This window comes from Aulostomus chinensis, chromosome 20, assembly GCF_037954235.1.
Source record: "Aulostomus chinensis isolate RoL2024-O1b breed Wild chromosome 20, RoL_Achi_v1.0, whole genome shotgun sequence".
Lineage (NCBI taxonomy): Eukaryota > Metazoa > Chordata > Actinopteri > Syngnathiformes > Aulostomidae > Aulostomus > Aulostomus chinensis.
In genome coordinates this window covers 20,276,010-20,293,357 of record NC_141339.1, presented here as the reverse complement: position 1 = coordinate 20,293,357, position 17,348 = coordinate 20,276,010, and the positions used below count along the sequence as shown (strand labels likewise).

The 17,348-nt window shown below is 42.2% G+C and overlaps 1 protein-coding gene across 11 annotated transcripts; it reads left to right on the top strand.

Moving 5' to 3' along the window:
* Window positions 1-4,119: 4,119 nt before the first annotated feature.
* LOC147243202 (echinoderm microtubule-associated protein-like 1) lies at window positions 4,120-16,869 on the top strand. 11 transcript variants are annotated; one of them, XM_086190091.1, is made up of 7 exons: window positions 4,120-4,350; window positions 10,906-11,097; window positions 11,726-11,855; window positions 13,616-13,714; window positions 14,203-14,243; window positions 14,399-14,425; window positions 15,301-16,867. In XM_086190091.1, the coding sequence occupies exons 1-7, from the start codon at window positions 4,197-4,199 to the stop codon at window positions 15,573-15,575; spliced, it is 918 nt and encodes a 305-aa protein (XP_086046217.1). In that variant the 5' UTR covers window positions 4,120-4,196; the 3' UTR covers window positions 15,576-16,867. The 11 variants fall into 11 exon arrangements, with proteins under 11 accessions (XP_086046217.1, XP_086046222.1, XP_086046225.1 ...); XM_086190096.1 differs by having other exon boundaries at window positions 14,209-14,243; window positions 15,301-16,866; XM_086190099.1 differs by having other exon boundaries at window positions 13,613-13,714; window positions 14,209-14,243; window positions 15,312-15,513.
* Window positions 16,870-17,348: the final 479 nt, after the last annotated feature.

Here is a 17,348-nt window from a genome sequence, read left to right as displayed (position 1 = left end):
AATTTCCTAAGATGACATATGCAATATATTTTTTAGAATTACTATTTTTGGAAAAATCTAGAAAAGAATATGCATTAATATTTTTTATTTTATTTCAAATTTAAATCATCAGAGTTAATTACGATTTGACCAAATGACAGAAAGTGGAGAATGAAGGGACTTCAGGTTGTTAATGTGGACAAGAAACTCCCTCCCAGGAGGTCCCTGATGAAGTGTACATATCTGAACCCTAATCCAGGAAGCACCGGGCACTCTTTAAATAAGCGGACAGCCAATGCACAGTGTAGTATTTTTTGCAAGATCTGTAATAATTATATTTAAAAATGAAAAGAAATATTTAAATGGAGTAAACAGTGAAATATATTAAGGTTCAATTTAACTTATTTGGACATACTGTGTCTAATTGATTAACTATATCCTGTTTCGTTGTGCTCCAGGATGAAATCATTTCTGTTTATTTGTAATTTATGAATTAGAGATTAAATGATTGGTTGTTGACAGATGTAAATGTTGTTAAGTTTGTATCTTTTTTTTTTTTCTTTTCTTTTTTTCTTTTTTTTTTTGTGGTCGCGTGTGGAGACGAGACCAAAGCACACCCTGGCAGACAGGAGAGTAGATTTCTGAAGTTCTCCTGACGACCGAACTCCGCTCACGTGCAGCGTTTGGGAGATTTGCCTCGGCAACAAGGTCACCCGAGCCTTCATCGATTTGTTCTAATAAGGGAGAGACGGTGTGCACCTGAGACTGCACAGGAGAAGACGTCCTCTGGGCCGCAGGGAGCGGATCCCCTGAGGTTCTGATCAAAGAACCGATCCTTACTCTAAATTTAGCTCAATGTCTTAGAGGAGGTCTCCACCAGGCTGGAAGAAGGTCTCAGGATTTTTCTCAAAAGTTGATTCAATTTAACAGAGCTCAGGCCATAGAGAGAGAAAATTAGACTTTTGTGGCCACAAGACGATATCTTGTTCTCCCTGTTTGATTAGTTTGTGGGAACAAGTTATATTTTATCAAGAAATCTCGTGAACAGCAAAGATCTCTGCTCTCTCTCTAAGGCTGCTCCAGCTTCCTGTAGCCACCAAGTCAAATCAGCTGGCCCCTTTTCAGATATGGATTGACGGTGTTTGGACCCTGTTGGTGGCTACAGAAGGGACTCCTCAGCTTTCGTCACCTTGTCTCCTATCAACCAGGAGATGCAGGAGCTATTCTGGAGAAGAAGATGAAGAAAGCTCAGGCTGCTCCGAGTCGTCCCCCTGAGTGCCGGCCTGCCCTGGACAAGCTAGACTGTATGTTCTTCTCTATGTGACTTCATTTCTTAGCAGCTTTGCATGGACATAGTTGCATCCTGGGTGAATCGTGACGCTCGTGCAAAGCCGGCACTCAGGAGAGACCCGCTGATCTGCATGTAGGTGCACCCACAGTCGCAGGATTCACACACACACACACACACACACACATACACATACACACTGCTGCTTCTTTTCCACTGACCATTTGGGGCATTTCAACCAAAACTTAATGAATTGGGTTCCTGTAAAGTTTGTGTACGGGTGGAGCCCAAAGACGATATCGGTGGGCTTGTTATTTTGCAGCTCAGTTGTGGATCACCTGACGCCGTCTGGCGTTGATGCATTAATGCCCCTGAGCTGCAGCGAATCCTGAGCTGCAGCGAATCCTGAACTGAACCGACTTTTCCTGATCTGAACTAAAACCGTTTTTCTGTTGGTGGGAAAGTTGTGGAAGTGAATGTTTCTGATGTTACACAGGAAGTGTGTTTCACCCCGCTGTCAAAACAAAAGCACCAAACCAACCCATGAGACTCTGCTTTCTGTGGTCTGTACTGCTTACTGTCGACATATATTTTGATACATTTGGCAAAAGGGGGGTATAAAAAGTCTAGATATTTTTGGAGTAGAGATGTGTGTATCAGATTGTCTCTTTGTCATGCTCTCTGGAAATCTCTTTTTTGCAAGAATTATATAACATCCCTACTGATTTAATGTTCCATTGAAAGAATATTTATAAATTTTAAGTCCTTTGTGAACATTCTGTGTCTGTTTTTTATTTCCCCCCAGATGTAAGTAAACTAAATCATTTAATATATTTGGATACGTTGTAGTATTCTGGAACCGCCTTTTAAGTATGAGGGAAGCATGTGATCAAATCAGGAAGCTCAGTCCCCCCCCCCCCCCTTTGAGGAGTTGTCGTGCATGATAATGTCCACAGGAGGTCAGTAGTGGGATGACGTGCCAGATCAGGGTCAGACCCTCTGTGACCTTTGCAGCTCCTGAGGGGCGTCTGAAGCGTCGTCATCTGCTCATTTTAATACAGTGGGAGGCAGACAGGTGCAAATCCCCTCCCCCCGTATGTCCTTCCTCAGCACACTTCTTGTCTGTCTTATCTGTTCAGGCCTCGTGGATTTAGGGAGCATAGACACACGCCTCTTGAGTGTCGGTAACTACCGGGGTGACGGCGGCCTGAGTGATCTGTCGATTCTGAGATTATTGGGCGTTTGGCAGCAGAGGACGACTAAAAAGAGCTTGTGGTCAGAATTTGTTGCCGTTCAGATGATGTGGAGACATTTTATAAAATAGCTTAATCAGACCTGTTCACCCCCTGCAAGTACTCAGCGGGTAATAAAGAGTACTTTTTCCTGCTTCTGTATCATATTTTTGGGTGCTAAAGAGCTTTTACACATCCAGATGATGGAGGTTCTTGATTTTCAGTCATTTTTGCTTTTTCTACTCTAGTGTTAAAACTGCAATCGATGAGTGTCACAGTTTCCCAGATCAGAAACAGACACATTGAAAAGGTGTTATTTAATTCAAGTGGAGACTCCAGAAATATTCCATGTACTAGTATTCATCCATTATCTCTATTGCTTCTGCACAAGGTTACTTGGAGCTGCAGACAACCCCAGTCAGCACTGGTTTGGAGCCAGTTAATCACACTCTCACCTACCAGCAATGTAAAATAAAGTCTGACTGATTGGTGGAAGTCAATGCGAGGAACAGGAAAGTACTAAGAGAGCGTGTACCCTCACCAGGGAGGCTACGTGGGTCCAGATAATGAATATAGTATCATCAGAACACCAAGAATAGATCCCCTGGATCCAGAACAGGATCAAGTGGATTTCCAGAAGCTAAAATATTCTTCTCCCAACCATTTCACATCGACTCAAGAGGTTTGATTGGAATTCATCTTTGTCCCAAAAATATCCCGCCACTGACCTGCAGGAGTCTACAAGATCACCTCCGACTTACCCATCTTTCTCTCCAATGAAATCAAAATCTGTGCGTCAGTTATTGAACGATCCAGCTCAAAAACTACAATTACCTTCATGGCGGGGGAAATGATGTCACAAAAATGACCCAAGAAGACTAAAAACTCAGCAATTTCAAATTAAAGTTAGCACATGTCCTCAGTGTTTTACCAGCTTTCACTGACACAATAAAGCTCAGGAAAAGATGTAGTGGAAACATTTTTTTCCGATGCCCACGTGGCCGTTCAAACTCCACAGATCAGCACAAGGAAGCATCTGGCAGAAAGAATATCAATCCAGCGAATGCAAAATAGACAGAACGTCAGCTTACACAGGGGAGAAGACACAATCTCCTAACTGGCTTTTCATGGGTTCCTGTTGTCTCCCTCTGATGCTCTAATTACTCACTCCAGCTTATTGTTCTCTTGATGATTTTAATTAATCAAGTTCTGCTCCCTAATCTCTGAATCTCCTCATCCTCACTGTACAGGCTGGCCACACCGGATGGTAGCCTGATGTAAGCTCTTTGGGGATGCGGTAGTGTGCTCGTCTGCAACTTTTATGTGCAAATACATGTGGGTCCTTCCAGCTGTGTGTTTTGTCAGGATACAGGTGAGCAATTTTCAGTTTCCTGCATGAAGCGTTTGGCACAGCCGCCGTGTGTTTGCAGGAAGTTGTTTTGAAGCCTGTAGACTCATAGTCTCATCCTCCTCTGACTGGCTTCAGATGGCTTACCAGCTTCTTAAGCTGTCCTTTGAGTGACATCACCCTCTCCCTGCACCCCTGTTGTGTGTCTTCCAGGACAACAGGTGAGGGAGGGAGGGAGGGAGGGAAGGGAAGGGAGGAGAGACCACTTAGGGAAGGTGAATTATCTCCACAGAGGTTGTCAAAGCTTAGGAGGCTAGTCAGACAAGATCGCAGCAGCACCGTCGGGGCCATGGCAGCAGGCGCAGCGGAGGGGGACGCCAACATGGAGGAGCTGGTGGACCAGGGTCTCGGGATGGAGGAGACGGCCCTGCTCCGGAGGCCCTCGCTGAAGGAGAGCTATCACAGCGACTCCCTGCTGGCGCCTGACACCGACTTCATGACAGGTAGAAAGCTCCGGAGGTTTCAAGGGTCAATTCATGCACATGTTCTTATTTTAATTTGTTCTCAGATACCTGCTTTTGATAAGACTGTCAAGTTAAATTCCCAGAGGTTTTCCTCAAACCCGTCCACACAGGTACCACCATGCACAGGTGACAAAAACGGAATAGACTTTTTGGAGTTTCTGCAAAAAGTATCACGGCTTTGGTGTAAATACAGCTCACATGTGGGTAACCAGATTTATTCTATCTCTGCTGATTTTACCTACCAGAAAAGAGAACAGATACGTTTCTTCAAGGTATAAAGGAGCCACCATTTCAAAAAAACAAAAAGATGCTCAAAGAAGATTGGAACTGGTAGATAACCGTCTGCTGAAGTGACAAATTTGCACTTTCAGATATCAAATCTTGCCAGTTTTAGTTGTCTCATGAAATGAAGTAGTAACAAGTAATCAAAAAATCTCATTAAACTTAACTAAGACACTCTTCTTGAGAGAAAGGGACTTGTTTTTTTAGTCAATATTTTCTTTTACATTTTTCTTTCTTCGTTGGTAGATTAAGTTACGTATTAAAAACAAAAGCACAAGTAAAATAAATGAAATGAGTGTTTTGTTACAAAGAGGAAGGCAAACCGAGGCATTCCTCTGGTGGAAATACAAAAAAAAAAAAAAAAATCTTTTATTCAGATGTCTATTTCATAGTGAAATCCTCAGCTCCTCAGTTCACTGTCACCTCATTTTCAGCTCCATTTGAATATGCAGAAGCACTGGCTATGCTTTTAAGAAATTCACTCTGAAATGTGCCTTGGACCGTCTCTTTCTTCTTCTTCTTCTTCTTCTTCTTCTTCTTCTTCTTCTTCTTCTTCTTCTTCTTCTTCTTCTTCTTCTTCTTCTTCTTCGTCTTCGTCTTCTTCTTCTTCTTCTTCTTCTTCTTCTTCTTTTTGAGTCTTCTCGACCAAAGAGCAACTGCAGCAGAGATATTTGAATTTCTGAGCGCTCCTGACTTCTCTCTTCAAAGCGTTTCTTTCTTTCTTTGTTGTCTTTTTGTTCTTGTTGCTTGTAATAAATAAAATGAACTGCCAGTGGAATGAACAAAAGGCAGCTTGTTCCATTTCCACTTGACTATGAATATAAATGTTTTTATAGTGTATGACTTGTGTTATACTACATAACCTTGAGAGAAATCCTGAAGGGAATGTTTGCAGTGATCGTCATTATCATGTGTGGCTGGCACATTAAACATCCGTTATTATTCTTCATCGGAGTTTTTTGATGAAAAGTTGGGGAATTTAGGGTGGACAGGAGTATGAACGTCCAGTAAAACCTGGTCAGACCAGAGAACACAAGCAAGGAGCTCGATGAAAAGCCTTCACCTAATCCTGTATTTGGGTTATTAATAAAAACAACTGCTGCGAGGACAGAGGCAGTAAAAAGAGCCTGGTTACGACTGGTACTCCTCTTGTCTTTATTGGCACCATCTGAGGCTCTCGCTTTTAAAACGCCGGTTTCAACAACTGTCCTGCATATCTGTCGAGTGAATCACGCGCAACACAGATTGTGGGTGTTGTGGAATGTTGCTGTGAAGGTTTGGCCAAATGCCCCGTTGCCCCCAGCGATATTAGTATCAGTAAACTAATGTGTGAAGCAGCATCGCTTGTGTACACGTCGGCCTGTAGCAGCTGATATGAGCAGACAGATGCTGCTCCTTCATTCAGGAAAATCCATCTGCGAGCAGAGATTAAAACGCTGCAGTTACGGCTCGTGTTTTTCTCATTTCACTACCGTGTGTAACAGGCACATGTAGCTGCTAGCTGGCTGTCAGCGCACGTGTGAGCCAGACACGTACAATACACGTATGTTTGCATGAAAGGCATCCTTCCAGGAGGCTTCTTCTTCTTTGTTTGGCTCTGTTGGTGCAGAGATTGAGCTTTGGGCTGCTAATTCCCTTTTACAGTACTGGGATTATGTGCTATTCTAATCCCAATCCCATATGGGGTGTGTGGAGGTGGCACGTGGATGATGTCACAGCCAGGACAAGTGGAGAATACAGAATATCAAAGGCCCACACAGCATCATAACAACTCTCCATGAGAGGCAGATTACCGCCAGCAGCACGCTCAGATGATTATAGTGAAAATCATCGCCCACAGCAGAGCATCTCCACCCGGAGGAAGAACTCGTCTCCTCCCAGAAATGTAAGAAAAAAAAAAAAAAAAAGAAGTTCATTATCACGATTGGAGCTTCTGGAGACGTACCAGCACTTCCCATCACTTTTTCTCTCATTAACTCTGGTGTGCCGACTCATCCTGTCAGATTATGTCAACTCATCATCAACGCCACTTCAAATTACAGACGTGTTCATTTCAGATCATTTTGTGACGTTATTAATGTGTTTTATAAGGCTTACGTTTCAACTTGTCGGCTATCAATTTTAGGTTTCTGTTGTATGCAAACAAACTCTGTCTAAGTTGCAATCCTGCATTCATTCATGAGGTTTGTGTGTAATATTTTCATCAGGTAAATGGTCCGTGACGATGAGGAGCTGTAACCACGCACACACTCACATTCCCTGCGTGCACTGGGAGGGGATAATTCATTAACTCTTCGTTTGATAGTTTGCATGTCAAACATGGAGATAGAAACTCAAAAACTACATACTAATAACAAATAATAAATTAATGCACTTCAAAACACGAACATGAAATTGGTAAATTACTGTAAAAATTAAATCTAAGGCCCTAAAGGCTAAACTGGAGTGGGAGGGAACGAAATGTTATAAGTTTGTACAATAAATGAGATGAATATCCTGTTGGGAAGCATTTGCATGTGAAATACAGGAACAAAACATAAATACGTGCCTCATAATAAACACAAGAGCTCTAAAATGTTACCAGGAAATATGACAACATGTCAGTTAATTTGGAAATACACTTATTTACCATCCTCCCCAGAGCTGAATAAGAAGATAGATAGTCTCCTCTGTGCTGCATTAGGGACCACCTGACCACGAGTTAGCTTAGCACGATGAATGGTAGTTGATGGGAAGTGTTAGCATACCTCAGTCAAAAGTCATTAAATAGATCAGGTTCAGGATCTTGATTTTTTCTGGCAGTAATCTTCCTCATCCTGTCTTACAAAGTCAGCCATGATTAGTCGTAGCAGTTCACCTTCTTGCCGTCATCATGAAATCACTGCGCCCAGTCAGGAAAGTAGTTCCGACTTGTGTCCGATTCTAAACTTACAATGTCCCTTTTTAGTTATTTCAATGCAGACAAAGAAAGTTTTGCAGGAAAGTGTATTTGATAAGGTAAACTAACACTTACCATTTACTACCATTCACTGTGCTAAGCTAACTAGCCATCAGCTGGTCTCTGGTGAAGAGGATTTATGTACGGACAATAAACATATTTACAAAAAAAATTGATGTGTTCCTTCGTATCAATAATCAAAATGACTCCTGCCCTGCTGTGGCTGCATTCAGTAGGTCCCTATAAATGGATCTACAAAAGGTAATAGCCATGAAAAATGGACCTGTGAAGCAGGCCCTGAGGGTTCTGGATCCACCATGATCGTGTTAATTTCTGTGTCAGCTGTGCTTGCCAGCTACCTTTCATGCATTCGCAGCTGCAACACGTGGTGTTGGGGTATTTTAGTGACTTTGATATGTGCGATTCCAGTCACATTGTAATTTTTTACTCTTTCAGCAGGAGAATCAAAGGTTTTAGCGCCACACACACATTTATGCAGCTGATGTCTTTTCCTTTTCCTCCTCCTACTCCTCCTCCTCTTCCTCTCTATAAAGATGTCACCTGCAGCACGACAAAAGAAAAGGCCACATTTTAGTTTTACTTCTGCTGTTTCCTCTCAGTCTCCATTACTTGCAGTGACATGGGGCTTATGTGTGGGGGCGGGGTCAAAGAGGCTCAGTCTGAAGGATTATCATTGTACTCGACACACACACACACACACACACACACACACACACACACACATACATGCACATACAATTTAGGCTGATTTGGACTACTGCTGAGTTATTAAGCCCTGAGCAGAGAGCTTTAAGCGTTGTCATACACATCACCGCGTCCCAGTGTGAATCAGGTGGCCACTGGGGGAAGATCAAATCAAAACGCCAGGAACCTGCCGCCGAGGCCTGGATGTTGTGAGGTGGATAAGACACCAGAGAGGCTGCTGTGGGATTGACAGGACGGAGGGAGAGATGAGATCTTAGTGGACACCAGCCAGTGGATGAAAAGCAGATGGAGGGAGAGCCAGGCTATCAGAGCGGCTGCGCCAGAGGAGGAAAGAGAAGTGAGAGAGTGTGTTCGCGAGAGGAGAGGAAGAGGAGGAAGATGCTGGAGGAAGGCCAGCAGAAACACCCCGACAGCTCATCAGTGTCCGGTGTCTCCCACGGTATCAAACGACTGCTCCTGTGACAAGAGGGCATCAATACTTTTATAGCACTGACAATCTGTCACCTATTTCCGACGTTTAATAACTACCAAAATAATAAGAAATATGTAGGTAAAATCAAAACTTTATTGTCACAGTAAAAATACTGAGACTTTTTTTTTATGACTCTTACACGAAAGTGCAAGTCAAATTACAACTAAATTGAGAATATCTGATATTCTCTTATTGAACTTCTGTAATTTAATAGCAGCTTTAATACTGTTGCATATTGAAAGCTCTGTTCTCAACGAGTAAATCCCCAGTTTGCGTCTCATTTTTCATGTTGTAAAACTGCTGTTGGGTGTAAAAAAAAAAAAAAATGCAGGAACAGCTCTGGAAGGAAACGTCTGTGAAAGTACCAATATTGAAGATTTTTCGCTGACTCAGAGCCTTGCCTGTGACTGGTGATGGATGGCTGGTGATTGTCAGAGGCAGAATAAATACTGAGTGGCAGAGAAAGTCTCAGTTAGGTGAAGGGTTGTGACTGTGTGCTGGCCTACCTTTGTTTACATGCTGCTGTGTGATGACAGTCTAAATGATCTGTTGTGCCCAGCTGTGCTCTGACCTCATTAGCTTGACTTCTGCTTCACATGCAAGAATTGGGGGGGGGGGGGGGGGGGGGTTAAAGAGCTTATTCCTTTCCCTGTAAAAGTGAATTACATTTCATGTTTTGTTACCACAGTTGATTCATGTCTAAAGAATCTGCAGAGTTAACGAGTTTAATCACATTCTGGCTCTTGTTTTCCCCAAACCAAATGGTCTCAGTGGCCATCAGTGTTTATTGCATATTAATTTCCTACTTGGCATCTTTCCCTGTGTCCCTGTTTGGTTGTGAATGCCACCGTCCCCCCGTGAAGCATCACTTCAAGGTCTTTCAGAAATCTGCAGCCTCAAACGTAGTTGAGGCAGTGGTCACGGGGTGCCGTCATTAAAGCTGCAGTGTTTGAATTTTGTCTCCCCCTTCTGGAAAAGAGAGCAATTACAACAACACCAAACAGACCTGGTGCATTGTATGGTTTGTCAGGCAGTAGCTGGGGCAGTATTTATTTATTTTTTTAATTAAAGACAGATAAAAAAAAAAACTGCTAGCTTGCTAGTTAGCTCACTAGCTTGCTCCTTGTTGAGATGACAAAAAAGTAACAAAAATAAAACATTTCCACAGTTACAAGACATAAGTCCAAAATATAAGAGGAGTAAATGAAATAGTTACGTGGGCTCGTCCACATATTTTACCAACCTGTCCAAAGCACTAATGCGATGTCATGTCTGCCTTTATGCTTCGTTTCCACACAAATATAAACGTCAATTTGATTGCAAAGCCATTGACTTTTGACCGAGTAGCTGCCCTGACTACATTGAAGAATGTAACTTGTGTTGCAAACTTCATATAGGCGACGGAGGGAGTGCTAGCTAAAACGAGCCGACAGGCTAAGAGTGAGATAAATAACAGGTTTTTGCTGTCTCTGCAGCCTTTTTTGTAGTTATTCCACACGTCTGGGCATCGAAAACCAGAGAAAAAAATAAGCCTCTCAGCACACACTAATGAATAGACCTTTCTCTCTCCTTCCACATACCCTGTTCTTTTCCAAATTAGAGAAATGGTGAAAGCAAGGTGTCAGTTTCTATCCCTTTTTTCCCTTTTCGCACTCTCCAACAAGAAAAAGCTACACCAATCCATGTTATCCCTGTTTGTCCTGACCATCCGTCATGCTGGGTTTTTTTTTCTTTAATCTATTTGAACAGCGAGTTTTCTTTTTTTTTCTCTTTTTTTCTGGAGCATCCTCTCCAGTCACATCTTTTCTGATGCTTCTCAGGTTTTTCTGCCCTACTTTCAGCTCTGGCCAAACTCTGTTGGGTGACGCATCACGACAGGTGCACTAACAAGGGAGTGTCACCACAGATTTAAGATTTAAGACGTCCATATAATGTGAAACGCAGACAGAGGTACCTGGTGGGGATGAGCTTAATGAGTGTCTTGTCTCTTACTCATTTGGGAGGGCTTGACCACAAAGGAGGCTAAGTTATATATAAACATGATTCACCATGACAGCGGTTACCTAACTACATAAAAATAGATCAGGTAAACAATCTGATCTCTTGTCATCTCCAGATGACCGCAGCTCAGCGGCCAGTGGTTTGGACGTGGCTGACCGGCTGACCTACCTGGAACAGAGAATGCAGATGCAGGAGGATGAAATCCAGCTGCTGAAGATGGCGCTGGCTGATGTTCTCAAGAGGCTCAACATCTCTGAGGAGGCGGCTGCTGCCACCGCTGCTGGGAGGAGAGCACCGGGAACCAAAGGTGTGCACGGACCCATGTTTGTGTGTGTCAGTTTGTGAATATGGAGGCTATTGATCAGGTTTTAACCTGTCCCTGTATTGGGTCAAGGACATTGATTTTTCCATGATGCCTGTCTTCATTGCCTCTACTTGGATTAGTTACTGTCAATTCTGCTTATATTTCGAACCAGCGGTGTTAGTGGTTAATCTTCATTTGTGATAGTCAGCATTCATTAACATTTAACAGGTCAAAGAAACACGTTTTAATGCATTACTACATTGTATTTTTAGCACATACACCCATCACTACTCTCTCTCTCTCCCTCTCTCTCTCCATATATATATATGTATATATATATATATATATATATATATATATATATACATGTGTGTGTGTGTGTGTGTGTGTGTGTGTGTGTGTGTGTATGATGTGAGAGTGTGTATGAGCAAGGTACACACAAACTAAGAAATTCATAGTTAAATATTTTTATCCCCCTGATGGAATTCCTCTGTTTCCTCCATGGTTAGTCTGCATTATTTAGATGTATATTTAGCAAGACTGCCTGAATGTTTTTGTCAGCCTTTTTCGAATCCCAGAAGCACTTCCATTATCTTTTTTGAACCCCGTTTGTGTGCGTACGTCTCCACAGCCAGGCCAGTATCTCTGGCTCTGCCCTCCAGACCACCCATGGTGACATCCAGCAGCAGCTCCCTGAAGAAGAGCTCCACACTGCCCTCTGGCCCCGGTGCCAGGAACTACAGCCCAACACCTCCAAGGAGGTAAAACGCAACAAGCTGCCATGTGGTCAAATGTCACATCTGAGGATGTTTGCACGAATGTATTCAATTTGATGTAACAACTATTTACCAGGAGAAAGCTGTCAGATGAAACGTTCTCCCCTTCACAGGCTGCTGGTTTAGCTTCCATACAAGTGTTGATTGATTTAATGTGCCCACAATGGGAATCAATCACGATTCTTATTCCTCAGACGGACAGGCCCATTAGGTAGCACCCGGAATGAGTCAGCACATTGATGAAAAAACTGGTTCCAATCTCAGATGTGCAGTTTGGTCATCATCTAATCAGCCGACACCCTCCATTGTCCAAGAAACACCGCACACTGATCCTCACTAATGATTCCTGTCTCCTTTATTTCAAAGCTATAAAGCGGCAAACGATTTCTGCTTCCTCTCAATTACCTTTCAAATGATACTGCCATTAGATGCCATTAGTCTGAGAGCAGCAGAGTTTTTCTTACCTTAATGTGCGTTTGCTATATCTGGGGTTTGCAGATGTAATTGCGGAGAGGACGGGTAAATGTCCCCTCACTCGAGGCTGAGAAGCATCATCATCGCCGTCATTTTTAGCAACATTTCTCTCATTTGATCGCGCCTCTTTCTCTGCCAGCTAATGTCATCTTGACTTCTGACTTTTTTTTCCCCTTTAATCCTTCAGAGAGGAATAAGATCTACCTTACCTCCCCCCCCCCCCGTCATGTCAGTTTCTTGACTTTTTTTTCTCTTAAAGATCAGCTCAGAAGATTAAAAAAAAAAAGACCTGATGAATTTGATTTTTTTTTTTTATTTGACACTGCAATTTAGTAACAGATGGGGACTGAAAGCAAATTATTTAAATGCTATGGATATTAAATGCTAATGATATTTAGTATTTATTCTGGAACTTAGTCATTGCTTTATAAAACCTCGTTTCCTGTGCACGAAGAAGATTTCATGTCCTTAAGATGAGATTCAGCATTATTGTCATTACGCATATACGAGTACAGAGTAACGACATGAGGCCGGGCAGCTCACCAGAGGTGCAATAAGCAGAAAGTTAGGATTATTGATTTTTACTGTTTTTTTAAGGTTTATTAAACAGAAGCTGTGCACATTAATGATTATTGCTGTGGAAGCTATTTCTCATCTGTTGTCCTGGACTGATTTCAAAGTCACCCTAGAAACAGAAAACTGGACCATCAGAATGGAAATAAAGAGTTACTGAACTCAATTTTACACGCGTGGAAAAATAATTCCAAAGAAGAAAGAATTTAAGGGTTGATAAATTACAATTAAGGATGACTTTTTTTTTTATTTTCAGGTACAAGAGGACATGAATATCGCAGCCAGTGAAGTTACAGTTTACATTCAGTTTGTTCAGGCTCATAATCTACAGCATGAGTGAGACCAGAAGGGGTTTCTTTTTCACAAATTGACCTTGACCTTTGACCTCTTACTGCCACTGTTGAAGCTGACGTTTTCGCTGGTGGACTTTTATAGCAAAATTGGAGAGATTCCCTCAAGTCGTTCTAGAAATTTCATTGTAAGGTGGCAGTGACCTTGATCCTTGACCACCTGTCCAGCTCTTAGTTCACTCCCCTTGTAGATTTGCTAGCGCTTCCACGCCAGAGTTGCGGTGTAGATGCGTGCATACGTAAAACAGAAGAATACAGATTCTCTGTCGCATCCAGATTTTGTCTGTTTTACTTAAACTAAAGAGACAGAGAACAACCCTTTGTGTATTGCTGTGTTCTTTCCAGCAGTGTGAAGAGTCCTCAAGGTAGTGTGAAGGACAGTCCGTGTAAGACTACCAGGACACGCCCCTTGTCTGCTGCCTCAACCTCTAAGACCCTCCATGAGGGGTGAGCGGCTGCTTCTGCAGAGTTTCCTTCTACTAACCAATCTCAAACCAAAATTATTTCCTTCGTTTTCCTGACTTTTCGCTGGTCCACTTCCTCCAATCTACATACATTCTCATTATCACCGCAGTGACTAAATTATAGCAGTCAAATTAAATCAAAAGCAGGTCAAGGTTATGTCCGACCTCCGGCATTCGTTTTCATCTGAAAAACAGAGATAAGAGAGAGATAAAATCACATTCTATCTCGATGAGGCCCCTTTAACTCTTCTTAGTCAACTAGAAACTCTCAGTGTGATGTGTTAGGTTTTAATATGACTTCCCTCCATAACATCTTGCGCCATTGCCTTTATATAAAGAGAAATATTCAGAACACTTTAAAAAAAAACTCTTTTTTTAAGTCTTTTTTTTTTCTTGTTTTTTTGGTGTCACTGCATCTCTTTAACCGTCTTCTTCTCTTGTCCCATTGCTGCCTTGAATTGCTGATGACAGCAGCAGCAGCAGCAAGTCCAAGGAGGGCGCAGTGAGTTTAGGTAAGAGAGCTCTGAATTCGCTTCCCGGCGCCTGGTATTCAGCTTTGTAGCAGGACGATGAAACAGCTGCTGTCCTCTATACAGGAGATTTAGCATAAGACTGGCATGATATTGACGCGCGCATTACAATAACCTTGTGATTTATTATAACGCAGGGACAAGGCGGGTGACACACTGCAAAGGTAGGATTCACCCCTTACAATATATTTAAAGGTACATGTTAATTTGGGGGAGGGTGGGGGGGGGAGGTTATTTGCCATTCTCTCCAGAACCAGATGAGAAAAAATATGCCCTTCTCTCCCACTCTGACAAGCTGACTAGTAGTTAGCTTAGCACAATGAATGGTAGTGAATGGTAAGTGTTAGCATTGTCTGTCAAAAGTAATTGGACCCATTTTTTTGGGGGGTGGGGGTGCATAGCATTTTTTCTGTAATAATTACAAAACATCATGATTTTATGATCAGTCACATAGTTGGAACTACTTTCCTGAAAAAAAAAATGAAGGCACAGCACCTCAAGGTAACTCTGATCAACAAAACAAGACACTTGTGGACGGCTAGAAGAGGGACATCTACGACTGTTCGGGGCTGACTGTGTAAGAGAGAGTGGGGATGATTCACTGTGGACAAGCCAACATTCTGAATCTTATCTCAGAAATACGCTAACACTTACCACCCATTATCATTCATTGTGCTAAGCTAACCAGCAGTTAGCTGGTCTCTGAGTGTCTCAGCTCTTTTGTGAATGCACATAGGAGCAGAGGGTATCCATTTTTTTTGTTTGACTTTGGGGAGAATGAGAAATACATGCATTTGATTAAAAATATTTATTCCTGACTCAGTGTTACAAGCCTAACAGTATCTATGTACATCCTGCAATGTTCAGAGAACCGTACTAGAGCTGTTGTTCTGTGCTTATCCTTCATTATTTCCACATCTCACCATGACTTCTGTGACTCCCCTCAACCCTCGCACCTATTCTCTGTCTTTTCCTCCCACCTGTCCTCCAAACTTCCCTCCTGCGCGACCTCCTCACCTCATTTCACCACTTCACTTAGTGACTATGCAGATCTGTCTGAGCCCCCTCGCAAGAAAGACTGGGTCTTCTGAAATGGCCAAATCTTCAACTACAGTGCCTGCCAACAGCGGGCCCGTGGCTGCTCCAAACAACCCCCAGGTGAGGGGGAGCACCAAGTCAGAGACAAAGAAAAAAAACCCGTCTTTCACCTTAAACCTACAGAAAACCACAACCAGCCACAACGCACAGCAGGACAGCTCCAACTACAAGAGCCCCCTTAAATCCCCAAGCCAATATTTTCAAATTTGCTACTGAGAGCAAGGAAGTCTTGTCTTCTTCATAACCTCCATTGATTTCTCATTCCCTTCCTCTCAGTTCACTTCATGCTCACAAATGATTGACATACTAAAGTGACTTGAACAGAAACTTTCTTACAGTGTGGAAAAACAACGAAGTGATTGGAAAATGTGGAAGACTTAACATTAGGATTTCTCTGCATCGCCGGTCTGTGTTGGATTTGTATCAATACACGTTTTGTAACACTTCCATTAGAATGTTTAGCTTCAAGCGATACTTAAAGTAAAAAGTGTATTTTCTGTGTCTTTTGTCCTTTTAATAACTAATAAATAGATGTCTTTATCACGCAAAGACATATTTTCCATCCTTCATTTCATCTTTGAGACTCCACAATGCAGAAAGAGCTAACCACAAATGTTTAGCATGAAGCCGATGGCAACTAATGGCTAACAACAAATACAGCGACAAAACTGCCCCCCAAAAAAGTCAGTTTACAAACTCTTAAGCACACCGTCTAGCATAATTCACATCTTCTTTATCTAGCCATATGCTCAATAATCCACAAGCAATTTGATTTGAGCTAAAAACAAACAAAATGGAACCCTTGGGGGTTTGGCTCATTCACGCTAACATTAGCTGTTGTTAGCGCTGAGCCATTAGCTTGCAGCTAAATGTAGCTAGCTTCTTCCTGTGCTCTGGAGTCAGAATGAGGAAATGCAGGAGGGGAAAAATCTTTGTGAGCTTCAGACGCCTCTTTGTGAGTACTTGAAAGTCGAAAAACACAATACACAAGGCAAAGTACTGCTTTATTAGTGTGAGTGACTGGCATTGGCAGTGGAGCTACAGCATATTTATTCACTCTCAAGATAGTCTGAACAATCTTTTAGCATTGTAACACAATGTAGTACCTGAATAATGTGTGAATTTTCTCTTCCTCACTCAAAATGTGAAGTCTTCAGTGTGTTTTGGAGGTCAGATGTGTGATGTACGAAACCGTCAGTGGGTGTTGAATGTCTCATGTCTGTTTGCTGTGTTGTTTCTCGTTCTGTAGTTTATGTTCCACGTAGCGAACACGCAGTTCTGTACTGTACGTAGCAGAATTTACCTTACAGGCACATTCTAGTTCAGGACTTGGCTGCAATCAAGCAATAAATGTTCCGCTGAACTAAATGGATAGTATTTTTCTGGCATCTTTGTGAATGGCAAACCTCCAAACGCAGGAAAAGAGCATCTTGGTCTGATGAGGGATATGATCTTTTTCAAAATGGCTACAAGGCACCACTGATGGAAAATGTTCAAAATCAAGTACAATGACCTTTTCAACTGGATAAACATTCGAGTAGAGAGTTATGGAAACTACAGGGGCTCTGCCTGGTTCCCTCTCCTGTTGTGAGCAAAACTCCGGAAGATGAACTTTTGAAGAGTCGAGTCCATCCAATAAATGATCCTGAAGGCATCATTAATGTAATTAATCTGTAAACTGTTGCAGGTTTGTTTTGGTTCATCCACATCCTTCACATGATTAGTCTCATAAATCATATTTTAGCCTTGTTTGAAATATGATAACATTAATGTTTGTTCTCATAAGCCTGTGTGCATGGGTGGGGAAGGCGCTGCAAGTCGATGCTGAAGTCAGTTTATTTATTTAGCGATAAAGCCCAAAATCACCAATCGGAATTTCCCTCAAGGTCCCTCATAATCTGAACATGGTTCGATTAATCTGAACGTGGTTCAATTACTCCCTTAAAAACAAATTGTAGAAGTAAAATGACATTGAAAAAGAGAAATTAT